The following is a 23106-nucleotide window of genomic DNA, read 5'->3' as shown; positions in this document are numbered from 1 at the left end:
AGAATAAGGAAGTAGAATATACACTGTCAATGCCATATGAGTAAGAGGGAGGGTAATCCAACTTATCCCTAATGTTTTTAACTTGGGTGGATTATGGAGGAAGAAAAGATTTCCTACCCAAGTTCACCTTGGGGCGGCAGAAGGAGGGTGAATAGTTTATGTCTATATATTGCATTTAAGGTGCCTATTGCACACCCAGATAGAAAGCATCCAATGGGCAGTTGGATATATAGGTCTGGAGATCAGAAGAAAACAGTATTGCAATTAAAGATGCAAAGATCTCAATTTAAGCCAAGGTCTCTAAAATGTACATGCAAACACTCTATTGGGGATGTTAAATGAAAATGTTTGAATTTGTATTTACTTTCTATTTCATCCCTTCAAGTTTTCTATTTTTGAATGTTTTCTAATGTATGTAATATATGTAGAACAGTAATACATATGCATAATTTAGAAGTAAGTATGTATGAGAATGTGCTCAAAATATTTTTGGTGATTACTAATTTAAGCTGGTTGCGAACTAGTGTTCACTTCTGAGTATTTTGCTTTACAATAACAACCTGGAGAACTTTTAAAAAATATATGTTTCTGGGGTGCCTGGGTGGTTCAATTGGTTAAGCATCCACTCTTAGTTTCGGCTCAGGTCATGATCTCATGGTTCGTGGGATCAAGCCCCATGCTGGGCTCCATGCTGACATCCAGGAGCCTGCTTTGGATTCTCATTCTCATTCTCTCTCTCTCTCTCAAAATAAATAAAGTTTTAAAAAATACATATTTCTGGATCCTATCTCCAGAAGGTTATGATCTATTAAGTATGTAGAAAGAAATCGGGAAAATCCGTTTTTTAACTTAATTCCTAAAGTGATTCTGATAGTTGGCCAAGTTTGAGAGAACCAATGTTAAAACTGTGAAAAACATGTACAGTATAGAAAGAGAATGATACTTTGCTGATTCTGAAAGGTCAAATTTGTTAATTCATATTCTTTTGATTTAATAATCTGATGGAATATGGCCATGGTATTGAACTGATTATCTCCACTAAGCTAAAATTAACGTTAACAATTCAAAAGTCTGTTTTCATGTTATATACTCCATTTTTGGCACAGGTTTTTTTTCTCATATCCACGCATATTATATCAAACATTTTTTTAACTAGCCAAGGACCTAGAGAACTTTTTTCCTAAGCATGTAAAATTCTGCATTGCTTAGACCCACCCAAATATTAAACGTGGAAGGCTAAAGACAAAAGAGCCAATGATTTAAAGCTTTTCCTCCATTTGAAATGAGATTGCAAACAGCACCTAAAATCTGCTGCCTTTGAATTAAAATTTGAGAAAAGTATGAAAATGCAATGGGAAAACCTGAAAGGATCATGTCATAAAAATTTTTGAGAACTGCTGTGGGCTGAATTTTGTCCTCCCCACAAACATATGGTAAAGCCCTAATCACTACCTCAGAATGTGACTGTGTGTGGAGATAGGGCCTTTAATGAGATGATTAAGTTAAAATAAAGCTATTAGAGGTAGGCACTAACCTAGTTTGACTGGTGTCATCAGAAGAGGAAATTTGGACACGGAACAAGTCAGGAGGGATGCATGTGCACAAAGAAAAGACCATGTGGGTTTGTAGTGAGAGAGGCCTCAGGAGAAACGAAAGATGCAAACACCTTGATCTTGAACTTCTAGCCTCCAGAATTGTGAGAAAATAAATTTCTCTGGTTTAAACCACCCAGAATGTGGTATTTTGTTATGGCAGCCCCAACAAACCAATACAAGAACAGTAAATTGCTTATTAAACTTTATAGAAGAACTGGGGCGCCTGGGTGGCGCAGTCGGTTAAGCGTCCGACTTCAGCCAGGTCACGATCTCGCGGTCCGTGAGTTCGAGCCCCGCGTCAGGCTCTGGGCTGATGGCTCGGAGCCTGGAGCCTGTTTCTGATTCTGTGTCTCCCTCTCTCTCTGCCCCTCCCCCGTTCATGCTCTGTCTCTCTCTGTCCCCAAAATAAATAAAATAAAAAAAATTAAAAAAAACTTTATAGAAGAACTAAGAAATATATAAGGTTCTAAAACCCAAAGGGCCGTGTTCCCTGAATCAAAAGAAAGCAAGCAGTATTTAGGGTATATTAAATTGCCCTGAGTTTCTCACCTCTAAGAAATTGTTTTAAAGTAGTAGATATTATTGACAGTAGCTCTTGCCTAAACATAATTTAGTATTCCTAGTGTAATTGTTACTTTCAGATGTGGCCCTGGCTATGTTTTGAGGTGTAAGTATTTCTTTCATAAGATGGAATTTTGTGTGATTGCTAACTCTGAACCCAGTTTTGCAATTATAACATTGTGGCCAAGCTAAATGATGATTAGGGTAACGATTGTGTAATTATTTTTGTCCTACATTATTCTTCCAGATTATAGTTTCTTGCGCAGTGAATGAACAAGTATTCAGGTATTCAAATGGAAGGTAATATTTTGATATCAAGATCCTAATATACTCCCTTTCATTCTATTTACCAATAAAACTTCCTTTGCATACATAATACATTTTTATTTTATCACCCACCCTCTGAGAACTGTCAGTTTATTATTACTTTTTTCACAACCACCTCCCCACCTTTTTTTTTTTTTTTTTAAGACTTTATTTTTAAGTAATCTCTATACCTACCACAGGGCTTGAATTTACAACCCTGAGACTAAAAGTCACATACTCTACCAACTGAACCAGCCAAGTGCCCCCAATTTATTATTAATTATTGGTTTTATTTTTAATATCTCAAGTATATGAAAAGATCTAGGTAACATAACCAGCAATCAGTACTCCCTGTCATTTAGCTTAACAAATTAAACATTGCAGATTATAATCAATATCTCTTCTGTGACCCGTTCTATTCCCCTTTCTTCAGTCCAGAAGTAACCACCCTCCTTAATCTGTTATTCATTTCCATACACTTTTTAGATTATTATATCCATAGGCTTTTGTGTGTGTGTGTGTGTGTGTGTGTGTGTGCGTGCTTGTTTTGGCTTTATGTAAATGCCATTTCTGTTTGTTTCCTTCTGCAATTTGCTTTCTGGTTCAGGTTAGGTTTTTGAGATTTATCCATGCGGAATCATGTAACTCCAGCTGTTCATTTTTACCTCGAATAGTAGTGTTATATTGTATGAATATACCACAGTTTGTTTTCCTCTTTGGGCAAGCCGTTGTTTGCAATTTTTCACTATTATGAACAGTGCTGTAATAAACAGTTTTATATACATCTCCTGTGCAGATGTGCCAGAATTTCTCTAGAGTATATACCTAGGAATGGCACTGTTTCAGATTCCATCTTTCTCTGCTTACTAATGAATCTGAGTATATTTCATGCTATGTATTTATTGACTATTTGGGGTTGGGTTTTTTTCTGTGAAAATCTCGTTATATCAGTTAAGAGTCCAATAAGGAGCAAAAAGACACAGTAATTTCACCAGAGAAATTGTAACATAATTATTGGAGGAATGAACAGGGCAAAGAGAACTCTGTGAAGAATACAGAATTCGAAGATGCACACAGCAGCCAGCACCCCTATGACTGAGCTAGAGCACCCCAGGAAGAGGCCATTTCCTCTCAGGCCTGAGATTCTGACCTTGTTGGAGAATGAGACCGTGGTCACTGAGGTGCCACCCCAGTAGGACGGCTGGAAATCTACCCGCTGGACAGCTGGGAGAGGCCTTCCACAGGGAGGTGCCTGGGGACTTGGGGGTGCCTAGCAGGTGACCTTCTGCTCTGAAACTGCTTGGGGTGGGGGTGCTGCCCATGGGAAGGCGCTACTGCTGTTAGCACAGGGGTGCTGCTGAAAAGTAAAATGTACACCCTGCAAGAACCCAATAAGGTGAGCACACCAGAACTAGGGAGAGAAACCCCTTCCTCCTCCATCATGAAAAATGATTTGGTGGAAGTAGTTCATCAATATATTAGGCACAAATGGTTTAGGTAGGCCTCTGTGGGACTGATTCTGGAAACTTATCTACTATTTACAGCATTAATTCTATGAGAAGTATATTCAGAGTTCCCAAATAGTTAAGTTCACAATAAACCTTAAGAATGATTTTTCTTAATCTTCACTCTTTCTTTTCCATCCTCCTGGTCTCTCCTATCTCCTCCTTATGTCTTCTATTTTTCTTATATCTAATCCTTGCTGATTTCTTCTTCCCCCTGAATACCAATACTCCACCATCCTTATTTTCCCTTACTCCATGACTTTGTTCCACTCTAAGTCCTGTGTATTCAGGTTGGCTGTGTACGTTCCTAGAGCAGTGAATTATAGGCCTGCCTTGGACCCCAGTGCATAAAGCTACAGGGGCATGCTAAGCTGGAGGGAAAGGTGAAGACTTGCTTTCTATACATAAAATGCAGAGTGTAATATGGGTTGAAATAGTTCTTGAAAACAGTCCTTTAGAAGTCTTAACAGTTGTTCTCTCTGCCTCCTGGTGGAAGTGTGGCTTTTTATACATAAATATCTTTATTACCAGGTTTCCCCCACCCACACGTAAGAGATCCCCCACCCACATTGAGGCTTTTGCTGAAATGAAGAAAGTGTTCAGAGTGGAAAGTGGACCTTGGCAATTGTTTTCTAATCAACAAAAACCTTCCCATTTTTCTTTTTTTCTTTCTCATTTTTATTAAGGTGTAATTGACATATAACATTACATTAGTTTCAGGTGTATAACATAGTGATTCAGTATTTGTATATATTATAAAATGATCACTACAGTAAGTGTAATTAAAATTAACATCTATCACCATATGTACTTACCAAAAAATTATTTTTTCTTGTGATGAGGACTTTTAAGACCTACTCTGTTAGTAACTTTCAAGTACAGGTCAGTTCAGTTCCTCCACCACAATAAAGCAAATATCACAGTAAAGCAAGTCAAATGAATTTTTTCATTTCCCAGTGCATATAAAAGTTGTCTTTACACTAATACTGTATTCTATCAAGTGTGCAATAGCATTATGTCTTAAAAAAAACCGTACATAACTTAATTTTAAATATGGCTAAAAAATGGTCACCATCATCTGAGCTTTAGTGAATCGTGATCTTTTTGCTAATGGGAGGGGGGGGGGTCTTGTCTCAATACTGATGGCTGCTGACTAATCAGGATGGTGGTTGTTGAAGGTTGGGGTGTCTGTGGCGGTTTCTTAACCTAAAAGAACAGTGAAGTTTTCTGTGTCCATCACTCTTCCTTTCACAGACAGTTTCTGTGCAGCATGCAGTGCTATCTGATGGCATCTTAACCACCGTAGAACTTCTTTCAAAATTGGAGTCTGTCCTCTCAAACTGTCCTGCTGCCCTATCAACTAAGCTTATGTTGTATTCTAGATCCTTTGTTGTCATTTCCACGTCTTCACAGGCATCTTCACCCTGAGTAGATTCCATTTTGAAACCACTTTGTTTGCTCATCTGTAAGAAGCAGCTCCTTGTCCATTCAGGTTTTATCCTGAGATTGCAGCAGTTCAGTCCCGTCTCCGGGCTCCAGTTCTAATTCTGCGTGTCTGGCTGTTTCCACCACATGTGCAGTGCTTTCCTCCACTGAAGTCTTGAACCCTCAAAGTCATCCTTGAGGGTTGAAATCAACTGCTTCGAAACTCCTGTTCGTGTTGATATTTTTACCTTTTCCCATGAATCACGATGTTCTTAGTGGCACCTAGAATGGTGACTTCTTTCCAGCAGATTTTCTATTGACTTGGCCCACATCCATCAGAAGAATCACTAACCATAGCAGCTGTAGCCTTGTTAAGCATATTTCTTAAATAATAAGATTTAAAAATTTATGTATTTTTTTGATCCGTAGACTGATCAGAATGGATGTTGTGTTAGCAGCCATGAAAACAATGTTAATTTTGTTATACATCTCCATCAGAGCTCTTGAGTGACCAGGTGCCTTTTCAATGAGCAGTAATATTTTGAAAGGAATCTTTTTTTTTTTTTTTTTCTAAGCAGCAGGTCTCAACAGTGGGCTTAAAATATCCTGTGAACCGTGTTATAAACAGATGTGCTGTCATCCAAGCTTTGTTGTTCCACTTATGGAGTACAGGCAGAGAAGGGTTAGCATTATTCTTAAGGGCCCTAGGATTTTCAGAATGGTAAATGAGCATTTACTTCAACTCAGAGTCACCAACTGCATTAGCCTCTAGCAAGAGAATGTCCTAGATGACGTCTTCTTCCAGTAGAAGGCTGTTACTTTACATTGAAAATCTGTTTAGTATAACCACCTTCACTAATTATCTTGGCTACATCTTCTGGGTAACTTGCTGCAGCTTCTACATCGGCACTTGCTGCTTCACTTTATATTTTTATGTTATAGAGACAGCTTCTTTCCCTAAACCTCATGAACCAACCTCTGCTCGCTTCAGACTTTTCTGCAGCTTCCTCACCTCTGTCATCCTTCGTAGAATTGAAGAGAGTAAGGACCTTGCTCTGGATTAGGCTTTGGTTTAAGGGAATGTTGCGGGTAGTTTGATCTTCTATCCAGACCACTAAAACTTTGCTCATAGCAGCAATAAGGCTGTTTTTCTTTCTCACCATTCATATGTTCACTGGAGTAGCTCTTTTAATTTCCTTCAAGAACTTTTCCTTTGCATTTACAACTTGGCTAACTGTGTGGCACAAGAGGCCTAGCTTTTGGCCCATCTCAGCTTTCAACAGGCCTTCCTCACTAAAGCTTAATCATTTCTAGCTTTTGATGTAAAGTGGGAGATGTGCAACTCTTCCTTTCACTTGAGCATTTAGAAGCCATTGTGGGGCTCTTAATTGTCCTAATTTCAATATTATTGTGTCTCTGGGAATAGGATGACCTGAGGAGAGGGAGAGAGATGGGTAATGGGCCATCTGTGGAGCAGTCAGACACACATTTATCTATTAAGTTTGCCTTCTTATATGGGTGCAGCTCATGGTGTCCTAAAACAATTACAGTGGTAACATCAAAGATCACTGATCACAGATCACCATAACAAATAGGATAATGATGAGAAATAATAATAATGAGAAATAATAAGAAAGTTTGAAATAGTGCAGTAATTACCAAAGTTTGACACAGAGACGCAAAGTGAACAAATGGAGTTAGAAGAATAGCACCGATAGACTTGCTCGGCATAGGGTTGCCGCAGATCTTCAAACTGTGAAGAAAATGCAGTATCTGTGAAGCACAATAACAATGTGTTTGGTACAATAATATTATTAACTACAGTCACCATGCTGTACAGTACATCCTCATAACTTATTTATTTTATAACTAGAAGTTTGTACCTTTTGACTCCCTTCATCCATTTCACCCACTCCCCACCTCTGGCAACCATCAGTCTGTTCTCTGCGTCTATGAGCTTGCTTTGTTTTTGTTTTAATTCCACATATAAGTAAGGTCATGCAGTATTGGTCTTTCTCTGTATGACTTATTTCACTTAGCATAATGCCCTCAAGGTCCATCCATGTTGACCCAAATGGCAAGATTTCATTCTTTTTTATGCTGAATAGTATCCCATTGTGTATGGGGGGGGGGGGGAGAGATCGATCTCACATCTTCCTTAGTCATGTATCCTTTGATGGTCACTTAGGTTGCTTCCATATCTTCCATATCTTGGCTATTGTAAATAATGCTGCAGTGAACATGATTCTAGTAAAGGCCTTTCTTTTTTGCCTAAAAGTTATAATTAGGATAATTACTTCCTATTTTCTGATAGGCAGGTAGTAATTACTAGTATTAGTCTTAATTATATTAAGACTTTAATGTCTTTAAATTAAGACTTTAAAATGGCTTTCAGTGAGTGTTGTTATAAATGAAAAGGTAATACTTTGCTAATTTAGTTATAACATATTCTTTACATGCATTATCATGTGAAAAGTTTTTCTCTGGTCCCTAACCACATAGTCTGTTTAACAGACGTATCCAGATCTCACCATTCTATAACTACAAAGTAAGGTGACATTCTAAATATATATCTGTGCAAGTCCATGTCACCATGAGATTCTGTTATTTACTTTTTTTTTTAAACATTTATTCATGTATTTTTGAGAGAATGAGTGCCATGAGCATGAGTGGGAGAGGGGCAGAAAGCAAGAATCCCAAGCAGGCTCTGTGCTGTCAGTGCAGAGCCAAACGAGTAGTTCCAGCTCACAGACCTTGAGATCATGACCTGGGCCGAGATCAAGAGTCAGACTCTTAACTGAGCCACTCAAGTGCCCTGCTGTGTGTGATTTTTAAAAAGCCAAAATAGGGGTGCCTGGGTGGCTCAGTCGATTGGGCGTCCGACTTCGGCTCAGGTCACGATCTCGCGGTATGTGAGTTCGAGCCCCTTGTCGGGCTCTGTGCTGACTGCTCAGAGCCTGGAGCCTGTTTCAGATTCTGTGTCTCTCTCTCTCTCTCTCTCTGACCCTCCCCCGTTCATGCTCTGTCTCTCTCTGTCTCAAAAATAAATAAACGTTAAAAAAAAAATTTTTTTTTTTTTAAAACCAAAATAACAGTGGCTTAAACACAAAAAGGTTTATTGCTTTCCACCTAAAAGAAGTGTGAATGTCTACAGTTCAGGGCTGTGTGGTAGTTGCACTGTAATCAGGGACAGAGCCTCCTTCTGTTGTTATTCAGCTTTCTGTCCTAGGCTCCTGGAGCCAGCTCCAAGTGTGTGTGTGCATGTGTGGTGGTCTGGTGGGGGGAGAAGGGGGAGATTCCAAGCAATTCTGCAGGGATGCTACCTGTGGTGGTTCTATAGTTAAACTCAGTTCTGACACTGTCTTCCCAGAGATAGTATCAAAACCCACAGGTTAAGAGCTAAGTCATACAAGACTGTCTCCTCTCCCAGCTCCCCTTCAGAAGCCAGCCACAAGCCCAGATTGTTACCTGTACTCACTGACTAGCTATTAATCAGAGGTTTCCATGACCCCCGTCTTGGGTTTGATTAATTTGCTAGAGGACTCACAGAACTGAGAGAAATGTTCTACTTACTATCCAATAGTTAGTTTATTACAGTTATTTGTTTTTTGTATACTGTTTATAGTTATTTATTGCAAAAGTGTATAACTTTCTGAACAACCAAATGGAAAAGATTCATAGGGCAAGTTATGTGGGAAGGGATGCAGAGTTTCTATGCTCTCAGTGCACCATTCTTACCACAAGTCCACATGTTCACCAATCCAGAAGCTCTCCAAACCCTATCCTTTTGGGTTTATTTTTTAAAGTTTATTTATTTTGAGAGAAAGAGATTGAAAGCACATGTGCAAGCTGGGGGAGGAGCAGAAAGAGAAGGAGAGATTCCCAAGCAGGCTCCAGGCTGTCTGTCAGAGCAGAGCTTGATGCAGGACTTGAACCCATGAACTGAGAGATCATGACCTGAGCCGAAATCAAGAGTCAACCTTTTGAGCCACCCAGACACCCCTCCTTTTGGCTTTTTATGTAGACTCTCTTACATAGGTATGACTGATTAAATCACTGTCCTTTGGTGATTGATTCAACCTCCAGCCCCTCTCCCAGGAGGTGAGGGGGTGGCCCTGAAAATTCCAACTCCGGTGACCAGCCCATCTTTAGGTGATCTAGGGACATTCCAAAAGCCACCTCATCAACATAAGAAAAGATACCTTTATCTTCCTCATGAAATTCCAAGGGTTTTAGGAGCTCTGTGCCAGAAACAAGGACAAAGACCAAATATGTATTTCTTATTATTGTTAACAAAAAACAAAAGTCAGCTGGGTAAATTTGAAGATATAATTGGTTTTATTAACTGATTCATGAATCAGGCAGCAACATCCCAGGAGTTGTACAAAATGGAAGGTTTTTATAAGGAAGGAGTGTGGGGCAAGACATTACTAGCCAAAGAAAAGAGTTATTTCGGGCTTGGTCCCCTTCCCCTAGAGGAAAGGGCAAGGATCTCATTTGGTAGGTGGGATTATCTCATCTTCCTTTGGGGGATGGAGAGGGCCCAAGAGACAGATTCCATCATTTTTTCTGAAGAGGAAATTTCTGACTGACAACACTGCATTTCTGGGGGAGATTGGAACTGCATTAAGTTAGGTATTAAGCCAGTTTGGTGACTTGGTCTGGTATGAGTGACTCCATCTTGGGCCTGTGGTTTTCTGTTTAACATTCTGAATCACAATATTATAGTAAATGACTTGATCCAAGAGATCTCCAAGAGCTCAAGACATATAGGTGGCAGAAAAAAAAAGAGGTAAAAGTCAAAGAGCTGTACCACCAGTAATTTGCAATATATCCTGTTACCCAAATTCAGTCACATGACTGAACCTAGATGCACAAGTAGACTAGAAATAGTCCTTTACCTGAGTATATTGCTACCCTGCATAAATTGGTATTCTGTTATAAGGAATATGAGGAGAGTAGAAATAGGGTGGTCATCTAGCAGTTTCTTTTTCCTGAAGGTATTAGGGTTCTCCAAAAACAAAGAGATTACAAGGAATTGGCTCACAAAATTAGAGAGGCTGGCAAGTTTGCAGAGCCAGTCTCCCTTTTCAAAGGCCATCAACCAGGAAGAGCTTAATGTTCCAGTTTAAAGGCCATCAGGCAGAATTCCCTCTTATTTGAGGGAAGGTAACCCTTTTGTTTATTCAGGCCTTCATCTGATCAGATGGGGCCCACCCACATTATGGAGGGCAATCTGCCTTACTCAGTCTGTTGATTTACATGTTAACCTCATCCAAAAACACTCCTACAGAAACACCCAGAATGTTTGACCAAATATCTGGGGTACCCTGTGGCCCAGTTAAGTTGATACATAGGATTAACCATCACACTGAATATAAAACTAAAACATTTAGAGTAAAACCTTAGATTGCGAGTAACTTGTTCTGCAAGTGTTCCACAAGATAAGCAAACATTTCTAATAAACTTTAACTTGATAAATGAGTGATGTCTTGGAATACCAGCGGTATGGGATGCTGAACATCACATGATCACAGCTGAGCCAATGGTTCTTCACTCTCCCTCTCTCCCTCTCTCCCCTTCTCCCCCACCCCCCACTGTCTCTCTCACACTTCGAGATTGTGGGTGATCGTCTCCCATACTCAGATGCTCTCAGTCTCAGGCCACAGTGTTTGGCAGAAATCAGTGATTTTTCAGAACCTTGGAAGGTGCCCACAACTGGCACTAGTGTATTTTTTTGTCACTTCAAAGCACCTATGGGCAGTCCTTTGCTTTTCCATACAAGAGTAAGCTTAGGAATGCTTTGCTTCATTCTAGGTCATTGGATAGGTTCCTTGTTAAAGTTGCATGAAAAGAAAGATTCCGTTGAGCCAGTAGATAGCAGTGATTCCGTTAGTGATAGTGAAAGTCGTCCTACATAATAACCGTCCTCTCTCTTGTCTCCCTCACACCAGCCATGAAGGTTTTCAAAGGTAAGTGTAGGTTAATTTGTTTATTTTTCTTTATATTGTGTATTTTCTTTATTATTTTGTGCTATATTACAATATTGTAATCATTTTTATATGAATATTTTTGGGTTGTGGAATAAATCATCTGGGTTTCCATTATTTCTTAAGAGGAAATTTCACTTTGATATACAGTGCTTTGGATTACAAGCATGTTTCCAGAATGAATTATGCTCACAAACCAAGGTTTTACTGTATATTGTAAAAATGCCAATTATAGACATTTATAATGTAGAAATAAAAATTTCCTTTATATTCCTGCCTCCCAGAGATATTTGTTAGTAAGAGCTTAGTATATTTTTCTCCACTTATTTGCAGTATATATACTAATGTATATGTTTAAAAAAAACAGGATTACACTATTTATACACATATATGCACATACAAAAATATACATACATGTAGTACTATGATTTCATTTTTTAATTCTTATTCTAGACATTATTCCATGTCATTAAATATAGACCTACTTCTTCTGAACATTATTTCACTATGGGTATATTATCCATTCATTCATATTTTGATTTATTTAATGAATATTTTTAATACCTACTATATGTTAAGCAACATTTGTATGTCTGATCCTCTAGTGGTAGAAATTTAGGTCATTTTGTTTTTATTCTTTTGTTTACTGTTACAACATTGAGGTAAATATCTTTAACTGTATCTTCAGACATTATTGCAAGAGTTTCTTCTATAAAATATATTTCTGGAATTGCTCAGTAAGAAGATACCCATATTTTAGGTTTTAAAAGGTGCTGCTATCCCAGAGTTTGTCAACCTTAGCACTGTTGACATTTGGGGCCAGATAATTTATCGTTGTTGGCCAAGGTGGTGTGAGGTCAAGGGAACTGTTCTGTGCATTGTAGGAGGTTTGGCAACATCTTTGGCCTAGATGCCAGCAACATCGTCCCACCCCCCCAGTTGTTTCTATCAAAAATGTTTTCAAACATTGCCAAATGTCTCCTTGGGGGGAAATTGTCCCAGAATGAGAACCAGTACACTAGCCCTTCTTTCTTTTCCTGCTTTGGTGCAATACGGACAGCCAGACTTGGGATGTCACAGCCCAAGTTGAGCGAAGAGATGTCCACGTGAGAAGCAGGCTAGCATGGGATATTGGGGGCCAGCTGGGGTGAGGAGGGCAGCCACAGGGATCATGGCTTATTGTGGGATATCAGAGCACAAGTGGGGTTAGGAAGATATCCAGGCATGACGGCAGCCTGGTATGTGGTATTTTGAACCTCAGGCAGGATGAAAAGTATGTCCATATCAGAGAGGCAGGGACTATCCTCTCCAGTCCAAAAAAGAGAGTTCTTCATTTATATGACTAAAGGCCCATTTAGGGTTGTTTCCCTACATTAGAGCTTGGTCCCTAAGGAGATCCAATACTGATTTGATGATTTACTTTCCTTTACCATATATAATTAGGGATTTTTTTTTTTTTTTGGCTGATGTCTCCATGCTATTTGGAATAATTTTAATAGTAGAAGAAGCTAGCCTAAGAGCATAGCTCACAGCTATCTAAATACTCACTTGCTAATATCTGGCAAGTACTTTAACCATACACATAATCCAGTCTATAATGGATGACTCTCACTAATATAATGTTGAACCAAAGAAACTAAATAGCAGAGCACATACTACATGATTCTGTTATATAAACTACTAAAAAGTAAAACTCATTTGTGATGCTAGAGGTTAGAATTCTGTTTCCCCTTAGTGAGAGGTGAGGTGTAGCACCTGGAAAGGAGATACAAGAGGAGGCTTCTGAAATGCTGATAATCTTTTCTTTCTTGATGTGAGTGTTGTTAACTTGTATAAAGCCATTGAGGTATAATGCGTATGATTAGCATACCTTTGTATATGTATATAATTCTTCAACAAAACGTTCACCCCAAAAAATCCCAGTTCTTTTATTCTTGGAAAATAGTCAAACTCTTTCCTCTGAATGATATAATTATTAGAAAATAGAATGTTTGGGCACCTGGATGGCTCAGTTGGTTAAACATAAATGTCCAACTCTTGATCTCTGCTCCGGTTATGATCTCACGATCATGAGATCGAGCTGTGCGTCAGACTCTGTGCTGGGTATGGAGCCTGCTTAAGTTTCTCTCTCTGTCCCTCTCTCTCAAAAAATAGAAAAGAAAATAGAATGTCAATGGCTGACAGACCACAGCATAAACCAACTAAATAAATAGGCAAGTACTGCTCAAACTAACGACCAATTTGGAGCACGAATAAAAGTGCTCGGTCTACCAAACTTGCTAGATAGTGGGGTAAGCTGAATGAAATATGTCTTGTTCAGCAACATTCAGCATGCCTTTACTGAAATCTTACTTTATCATAGGTGTTCTTATCTTTTGGATTTTGAAAGCACCTAAGGACACAGTATCTACATTCAAGGATCCCGTGGAAATGAGGAAGGCTAAGCAGTTTACAATACAATAACATGAACACTGATAAATGTGCACAGAGTTAATTAGAGAAGAGGAGGTAACCAAAGGCTTCCTGATGGAGATAAGGATGAAAGTTAGCTAAATGAAGAAAATGGGGAAGAGCATCCCAGGTAGAAGGAACAGCATGTGCAGGATACAGAAGTAGAACTCAGCATCACACATTCAAGGAACTATCCTTGTTGATGTGGAAAGCACAGGGACCAACAGCATTATCTTACGTATCACTGGAGCACATCCCAGAGCCTGTTTTATGGTAGACATTCAGATATTATTTAGATAAGTAAATACTTGATGTAGCATCAGGTATGTGAGGAGATAGACAAGGAAAGATCATGAGTTTATAAATCGTTCTAAGAAGCTCAGAATTCATTTGGTAGGCAGTGAGGAGCCATTAAAGAATTTAAGCATTGGAATAATATGATTTGTGGTATTTTAGAAAAGTTCTCTGGCAACTCTGTAAAAGATGGATTGAGTTTCTAAAAAGAAGAGAGTAAGTTAGCAGAATTTGTGAATGTATGTGTGTGTGTATAACCTATACACGTGCTTGTGAGCAGTCTTTTGGTAGTGGTGATGAGAGTTGAAGCTAGGGATACTACGTTTAGATAGGAAGTTCCTAAAATGAGTAGAAATGATAAGAGTATGGACTTAGACTGTGGGCCCGATGAATATGGGATGAATTTGAGGGTGATTTAGGAGATACAATAAATGGTGATTAATGTCCATTTATAAAAAGCACTTGAGGAAGAGTCATCTTGGATGACTCCCAGAGTTCTGGCTTGGCTGACCAGCTGAAAACTGTCAGCACACCATTTGCTATAATAGGGAATACATGTTGAGGAACAAGTTTGTGTTCCCTTTGTTTTCCATGAGGAACCTAGTGTGTTCCATCACTTTATGTTGATCCGTCTACTAGGAGATGTTTAGTTGGCACTTGAATATTTGGGTCTGAAGTTCAAGACAGGCCTGAATCAGAAAGATGATACAGTATTTGATAGCATACTGGTAGTTTTTAGAGCTTGGGTAAAACCCCCAAAACATCTATCAATAGAATACAGGTTTAGATTTATTAGGCTACAGAGAGGAAAAGAGTTAGGATGGCAGATGTTTGCCATAAACTTGTTTTACTGTTTTTCACTCTGCTTTTTTACTTCTGTTATTTTTATGGGGAGGCATGGTTGGCTCTGGTTTGTAGGTCTCATAATAGGCTGTCAATATAAAATCTCCCAAATTACTTATTTTCAAATTACCAACACAACTAAATAGCCTGTAATTCTTGGGGAGAGGGCTGAAAAGGGATTTTTCTTATTTGAGAAGGTTGTGTTGTATAGTAGAAAGAGCTTAGATGAATTTTGGAGTCAAAGTCTGGTGGGAATCTTGGTTCTCATATTTAGCTATGTGCCTTTGGGCAAGTTTTTAGTTTCACTAAGACTCCGCTTACTCATTTGTAAAACTGGGGTAATTACAGTTATCTTTTAAGATTACTATAAGGATTAAATGAGATGAGCTTTTGGGTCTGGAAGATCATGACAGCTGTCCATATGTAAATCCACACATCCTCCCCAAAAGCCATAAGATTGAAAAGGAACACACACACATACACACACACACACACGCATAACCCATGTATAACTCACACCTTCAGCATTAGTATAACATAGATAATACCACGAATTTTAAATTACTTGTATGGAAAGAAACAACAAGTTACAATAGTTCTGTCACTGCTACAAACCTCTGAGTCTGGAGAGTAGGGCAAGGAGAGGCTTAAGAGATAGTGAAGAGAGAAGAAAGGAATCAGAGGTTTATAATGAAGTGCAAGCAAAATGACCTTCAGAAAGAAAACATCCCCCACACAGCTGAGGAGATACAAACACAGGCCTGGGACTTAGGAATTCATAGCAGTAGCTATAGCGAAGGTGTGTGAAAGAGGCCACAAGCAGCATCAGAGAAACATTGCTCTGGGAGAGATAAAGGATGGTGCCCCTTGGAGCCATCACAGTGAGAGGAAAGGAGGATGTAAGGAGAAAAATAAGGGTACTACAGAGATTAAAGAGAAATGAGGCACACAGGTTCGATACCCACTCACCCACCACCACCCTTAATGTACCCTGTAATGTTATATTAGTTTCTGGTGTATAATGATTCAACAGTTCTGTACAATACTCAGAGCTCATCACAGTAAGTATACCCTTAATCCTATTCACCTCTTTCACCCATACCCCCACCCACTTCCCCTTTGGTATCCATCCGTTTGTTCTCTGTATTGAAGAGTCTTGTTTTTCGGTTTGTCTCTTTTTTCCTGTGTTCCATTGTTTTGTTTCTTAACATTCCACATGTGAGTGAAATCATATGGTATTTGTTTTTCTCTTATTTCACTTAGCGTTATGCTCACATATCTATCCATATTGTTGCAAATGGCAAGATTTCATTCCTTTTTATGGCTAATATTCCAGTGTGTGTGTGTGATGTCTTTATCCATTTATCTATCACCAGTGCACTTGGATTGCTTCCATAACTTGCCTATTGTAAAAAAAAAAATGCTACAATAAATACAGGGCTGCATGTATCTTTTCAAGGTTGTGTTTTCTTATTCTTTGGCTAAGTCCCCAGTAGTGGAATTATGGGATCATATGGTAATTCTATTTTCAATTTTTTGAGGAACCTCCATCCTGTTCTCCACAGTAGTTATACCAGTTTTCATTCCCACCAACAGTACATGGGGGTTCATTTTCCTCTGCATCTTCGCCAGCATTTGTTGTTTCTTGCATCTTTTATTTTAGCCATTCTGGCAGGTGGTTTTGATTGCATTTCCCTACTGGTTAGTGATGTCAAGCATCTTTTCATATGTCTGTTGGTCATCTGTATGTCTTAGGAGAAATGTCTGTTCATGTCCTCTGCTCATTTTTTAATTAGATTATTTGGGGTTTTGGTGTTGAGTTGTAAGTTCTTTATAGATTTTGGATACTAACCCCTTATCAGATATACCATTTGCAAATATCTTCTCCCATTCGGTAGGTTGTCTTTTGTTTTGTTGATTGTTTCCTTTGCTGTGCGGAAGCCTTTTATTTTGGTATAGTCCCAATAGTTTGTTTTTACTTTCCTTTCCCTTGCCTTAGGAGATGTACATAGAAAAACCAATGTCGGAGAAATTACTACCTGTGCTCTCTGCTAGAATTTTTATGGTTTCGGGTCTCATATTTAGATCTTTAATCCATTCTGAGTTTTATTTTTGTGTATAGTGTAAAAGAGTGGTCCACTTTTATTCTTTTGCGTGTAGCTGTCCAGTTTTTCCAACACCATTTGTTGAAGAGACTTTCTCCCATTGCATATTCTTGCCTCTTTTGCCATAGATTAATTGACAATATAATCATGGGTTTATTTCTGGTCTTTCTATTCTGTTCTATTCACCTATGTATGTGGTAATTTTTTGCCAGTATCGTACTGTTTTGATTACTACAGCTTTTATTATATCTTGAAATCTGGGATTGTGTTAACACCAGTTTTGTTCTTCCTTTCCAACATTGCTTTGGCTATTCGGTTATTGTGGTTTCATAAAAATTTGAGGATGATTTGTTCTAGTTCTGTAAAAAATGCTGTTGGTATTTTGATAGAGATATCATTAAATCTGTAGATTGCTTTAGGTCGTAGGGATATTTTAACAATATTTGTCCTCCCATTCCATGACCATGGAATCTCTTTTCATTTATTTGTGTCATATTTAATTTCTTTCATCAGTGTTTTATAGTTTTCAGAGTACAGGTCTTTCACCTCCATGGTTAAGTTTATTCCTAGGTTTTTATAATTTTTGGAGCAATTGTAAATGAGATTGTTTTATTACTTTCTCTTTCTGCCACTTCATTATTAGTGTATAGAAATGCATTGGATTTCTATATGTGGATTTTGTATCCTGTCACCTTACTAAATTCATTTATCAGTTCTGATAGTTTTTTTGTGGAGTCCTTAGGGTTATGTATATGTAGTGTTAAGTCACATGCAAATAATGAATGTTTTGCTTTTTCATCACCAGTTTGGATGCCTTTTACTTCTTTTTCTTATCTGCTGTGGCTAGGACTTCCAGTGCTACATTGAATGACAGTGGGGAAAGGGGACATTCTTGTCTTGTTCCTGATCTTAGGGGTAAAGCCCTCAGTTTTCACCGTCAAGTATGATGTTAGCTGTGGATTTTTCGTATATAGCCTTTATTATGTTGACATATGTTTCCCTAAACCTAGTTTGTTGAGGGTTTTTATCATGAATGGATCTTGTGCTTTGTCAAGTTCTTTTTCTGCATCTATTGAAATAATCGTATGGTTTTTATCTTTTCTCTTATTGATGTGATGTATCATATTGACTGATTCATAAATATTGAACCGATCTTGCATCTTGGGAGTAAATACACTTGATCGTGGTGAATGATTTTTTAATATATTTTTAATATAGTTTACTGATTTTTTGTTGAATATTTTTGCATCCATGTTCATCACAGATATTGGCCTGTAGTTCTTTTTTGTAGTGTCTTTACAAAAGACATTTTATCTGGTTTTGGTATCAGGGTAATCTGGCCTCACAATAAATTTGGAAGCTTTCCTTCCTCTTCTATTTTTTGGAATAATTTGAGAAAAACATATATTAATTCTTCTTTAAGTGTTTGTTAGAATTCACCTGTGAAGCTATCTGGTCCTGGACTTTTGTTTATTGGGAGTTTTTTTGAATACTGATTCAATTTCACTGCTTAGTAATCAGTCTGTTCCTGATTCTGTTTTGGGAGGGTTTATGCTTCTAGAAACTAAGCCAGAACAAAAACAGAAACATAGACCAATGGAATAGAATAGAAACCTCAGAACTAGACCCACAAATGTATGGCCAACTAATCTTTGACAAAGGAGGAAAGAATATCCAATGGAAAAAAGACAGTCTCTTTAACAAATGGTGCTGGGAGAACTGGACAGCAACATGCAGAAGGTTGAAACTAGACCACCTTCTCACACCACTCACAAAAATAAACTCAAAATGGATAAAGGACCTGAATGTGAGACAGGAAACCATCAAAACCCTAGAGGACAAAGCAGGAAAAGACCTCTCTGACCTCAGCTGTAGCAATTTCTTACTTGACACATCCCCAAAGGCAAGGGAATTAAAAGCAAAAATGAACTATTGGGACATCAGGAAGATAAAAAGCTTCTGCACAGCAAAGGAAACAATCAACAAAACTAAAAGGCAACCGACGGAATGGGAAAAGATATTTGCAAATGACATATCAGACAAAGGGGTAGTATCCAAAATCTATAAAGAGCTCACCAAACTCCACACCTGAAAAACAAATAACCCAGTGAAGAAATGGGCAGAAAACATGAATAGACACTTCTCTAAAGAAGACATGCGGATGGCCAACAGGCACATGAAAAGATGCTCAACGTCACTCCTCATCAGGGAAATACAAATCAAAACCACACTCAGATATCACCTCACGCTAGTCAGAGTGGCCAAAATGAACAAATCAGGAGACTATAGATGCTGGAGAGGATGTGGAGAAACGGGAACCCTCTTGCACTGTTGGTGGGAATGCAAACTGATGCAGCCGCTCTGGAAAACAGTGTGGAGGTTCCTCAAAAAATTAAAAATAGACCTACCCTATGACCCAGCAATAGCACTGCTAGGAATTTACCCAAGGGATACAGGAGTACTGATGCATAGGGGCACTTGTACCCCAATGTTTATAGCAGCACTCTCAACAATAGCCAAATTACGGAAAGAGCCTAAATGTCCATCAACTGATGAATGGATAAAGAAATTGTGGTTTATATACACAATGGAGTACTACGTGACAATGGGAAAGAATGAAATATGGCCCTTTGTAGCAACGTGGATGGAACTGGAGAGTGTGATGCTAAGTGAAATAAGCCATACAGAGAAAGACAGATACCATATGTTTTCATTCTTATGTGGATCCTGAGAAACTTAACAGAAACCCATGGGGGAGGGAAAGGGAAAAAAAAGAAAAAGAGGTTAGAGTGGGAGAGAGCCAAAGCATAAGAGACTCTTAAAAACTGAGAACAAACTGAGGGTTGATGGGGGGGTGGGAGGGAGGGGAGGGTGGGTGATGGGTATTGAGGAGGGCACCTTTTGGGATGAGCACTGGGTGTTGTATGGAAACCAATTTGACAATAAATTTCATATATTTAAAAAAAAAAAGGAAAGAAACTAAGTCAGATTGGTTGCCCAATTTGTTGGCATATTTTTCATAATATTCTCTTATAATCTTTTGTATTTCTATGGTTTTGGTTGTTATTTCTCTTTCATTTCTGATTTTGTTTGAGTCTTTTTTTTTTTTTAAGTTAAGTCTGGCTAAAAGTTTATCAATTTTATTTCCCTTTTAAACAACCAGCTCCTGGTTTCATTGATCTGTTTTTGTTGTTTTTGTTTTGGGGGGGGGTTATTTGTGTTTTTTGTTTTGGGGTTTTTTTGTTTTGTTTTAGTTTCTATTTTATTTCTGCTTTAATTCTTATTATTTCCTTCCTTCCTTCTACTGGTTTTGGGTTTTGTTTGTTGTCCTTTTTCTAGCTCCTTTAGATGAAAGGTTAAGTTGCTTGTTTGAGATTTTTCTTCTTGAGGTAGATTTGTATTGCTATGAACTTCCCTCTTAGTACAGCTTTTGCTGCATCCCAGAGGTTTGGGACCATTGTGTTTTCATTATCATTTCCCTCCATGTGTTTTTTTTATTTTCTCTTTGGTTTCTTGGTTGACCCATCCATTGTCTTAGTATCATGTTATTTAACCTGCATGTATGTATTTGTGTTCTTTCCAGATCTCTTCTTGTGATTTCTAGTTTTTTTGATGTTGTAGTCAGAAAAGATGTATGATTTCAGTCTTTCTGAATTTTTTGAAACTTGTTTTGTCTCCTAACATGTGATCTATTCTGGAGAATGTTCCGCATGCACTGGAAAAGAATGTGTATTCTGCTGTTTTTTCATAGAATGTTATGCATATAACTTGTTAGATCCACCTGATCCAATGTGTCATCCAAAGCCACTATTTCCTTGTTGCTTTTCTGTTTGGATGATCTATCCATTGATGTAAGTGGGGTGTTAAAATCTCCCACTGTTATTGTATTACTATCAGTTACTTCCATTATGTTTGTTATTAGCTGCTTTATCTATTTGGGTCCTCCCATGCTGAGTACATAAATATTTACAGTTGTTACACATTGTTGGATTGTTCCTTTTATGATTATTTGGTGTCCTTCTTTGACTCTTGTCAGTCTTTGTTTTAAAGTCTATTTTGTCTGATTGTAAGTATTGCTACCCAGTTTTTTTTTTTTTTCACTTGTATTTGCATGATAAATGCATTTCTATCAGTTCACTTTCAGTCTGCATGTGTCTTTAGGTCTGAAAAGAGGTTCTTGTAGGCAGCATATAGATGAGTATTGCTTTTTTATCCATTCCATCACCCAGTGTCTTATTGGAGCATTTAGTACATTTACATTCAAAGTAATTGTTGATGGTATATACATACTGCCATTTTGTTTTAATATTTTTAATGTTTGTTTTTGAGAGAGAGCAGGAGCAGGGAAGGGGCAGAGAGAAAGTGACACAGAATCTGAAGCAGGCTCCGGTCTCCCAGCTGACAGCACAAAGCCCGATCTGGGGCTTAAATTCATGAACCTTGAGATCATAACCTGAAGCGAAGTCGAATGTTCAATCGACTGAGCCAGCCACCCAGGCGCCCCTGAATTGCCATTTTGTTACTGGTTTCATGGTTGTTTTTATAGTTCTCTGTTCCTTTCTTGTTCTTTTCTCTCACAATTTGCTGGCTTTCTTTAGTAATATACCTAGATTCTTTTTCTTCATATTTTGTCTATAACTGGTTTTTGATTGGTAGTTACCATTAGATTTATGTATAACATCTTATGCATATAGCAATCTATATTAAGTAGATTGCCCCTAAAATTTGTACCCATTCTAAAAGCACTACATTTTACTCTTCACCCCCTCCCATGTTTTAGGTATATGGTGTCATACTTTGCATCCTTTTATTTTGTGAAACCCTTGACTGATTTTTATAGATATATTTAATTTTACTGCTTTTATGCTTCCTACTATTCTTACTCTTACTTATGGTCTTTCCTTTCCAAAGAGTCCCCTTTAACATTTCTTATAAGGCTGGTTTAGTGGTGATGAATTCCTTTAACTCTTGTTTGTCTGGAACATTCTTTATCTCTCCTTCTCTTCTGAATGTTACCCTTGCTGGATAGAGTATTCTTAGCTGTAGGGTTTTTTCTTTCCATACTTTGAATATATTGTGCCATTCCCTTCTGGCCTGCAATGTTTTTGCCAAAAAAAATCAGCTGATAGCCTTATAGGATTTCCCTTGTATGTTACTGTTTTCTCTTACTGCTTATAAAATTCTCTATCACTACTTTTTGCCATTTAATTACTATGTGTCTTGATTGTTTTTCATTACCCTGTCCTCCAAGTCACTGATCCATCTGCTTCCTCTAGTGTATTGTTTATTCTCTCCAGTGTATTCTGGATTTCAGTTAATTGAGTTCATCTTTCACTAGTTCTTTTTTATGTTTTTCTCTTTGTTGAGGTTCTCACTGGAGTCCTCCACCCTTTTCAGAAGTCCAGTGAGTATCTTTATGACGATCACCTTAAATTCTCTAGCAGGCATATTACTTATCTCTACTTCATTTAGCTCTTTTACTGTTTTTTGTCCTGTTCTTTTATTTGGAACATAGTCTTTTGTCTCCTCATTTTGACTAACTCTGTTTTTGTGTGTTAGGTAAGCCAGCTATGTCTCCTGCTTTTGAAAATAGTGACCTTATGAAGACAAGTCCTATAATGCCCTGCAGTGTCCCCTGTTCACTCCAGGGGTGTCTCCTGAGTATGTTGCGTGTGCCCTACTGTTGTGGTTGAGCCACATGTGCCTTCAGTCCAGTCTTCTGAAATGGCTCTCTTTGCCTATTGCAGATAGGGTTCAGTCCCTATGTTGTTAATGGGCCAGTCCGGGGCTACCTTGAGTCAGACGAGGTGTTTGTCAGAGATGCAGTATCACTAAACTGCAGGGTGCTATCTCTGTGTTGTCCTCTGAGAAGCTTTTGTTGGTGGGTGGAATCTACAGTCAGACCATGTCTGACCTCTACCCACTGCTGGGGTTGCAGTGGGACTGGTATGCGTGGTTGTCTTCCACTCTTTGTGGGGCAGGAGTTACTGTGGAGTGGTGCTGCCCCTGCTGGGGCTGCTTGCACATTTGC

At 38.3% G+C, this 23106-nt stretch overlaps 1 protein-coding gene across 9 annotated transcripts in view; it reads left to right on the top strand.

The window, feature by feature from the left end:
- The window catches only part of DDHD1 (DDHD domain containing 1), a 106605-nt gene that overhangs the window by 17866 nt on the left and 65633 nt on the right, over window positions 1-23106 (top strand). For 4 of the 9 annotated variants that reach the window (XM_042989717.1, XM_042989716.1, XM_042989714.1 and 1 more), the window contains exon 2: window positions 11347-11364. The exons of the other annotated variants lie outside the window; for them this stretch is intronic. In XM_042989717.1, coding sequence (XP_042845651.1) covers window positions 11347-11364 — 18 coding nt within the window. The remainder of the gene's footprint in view (window positions 1-11346; window positions 11365-23106) is intronic. 9 annotated transcript variants of the gene reach the window in all.

The sequence above is a fragment of the Panthera tigris genome, chromosome B3 (genome assembly GCF_018350195.1).
Source record: "Panthera tigris isolate Pti1 chromosome B3, P.tigris_Pti1_mat1.1, whole genome shotgun sequence".
In the NCBI taxonomy this organism is placed as follows: Eukaryota; Metazoa; Chordata; class Mammalia; order Carnivora; family Felidae; genus Panthera; species Panthera tigris.
This window is presented reverse-complemented; position numbering and strand designations above follow the sequence as displayed.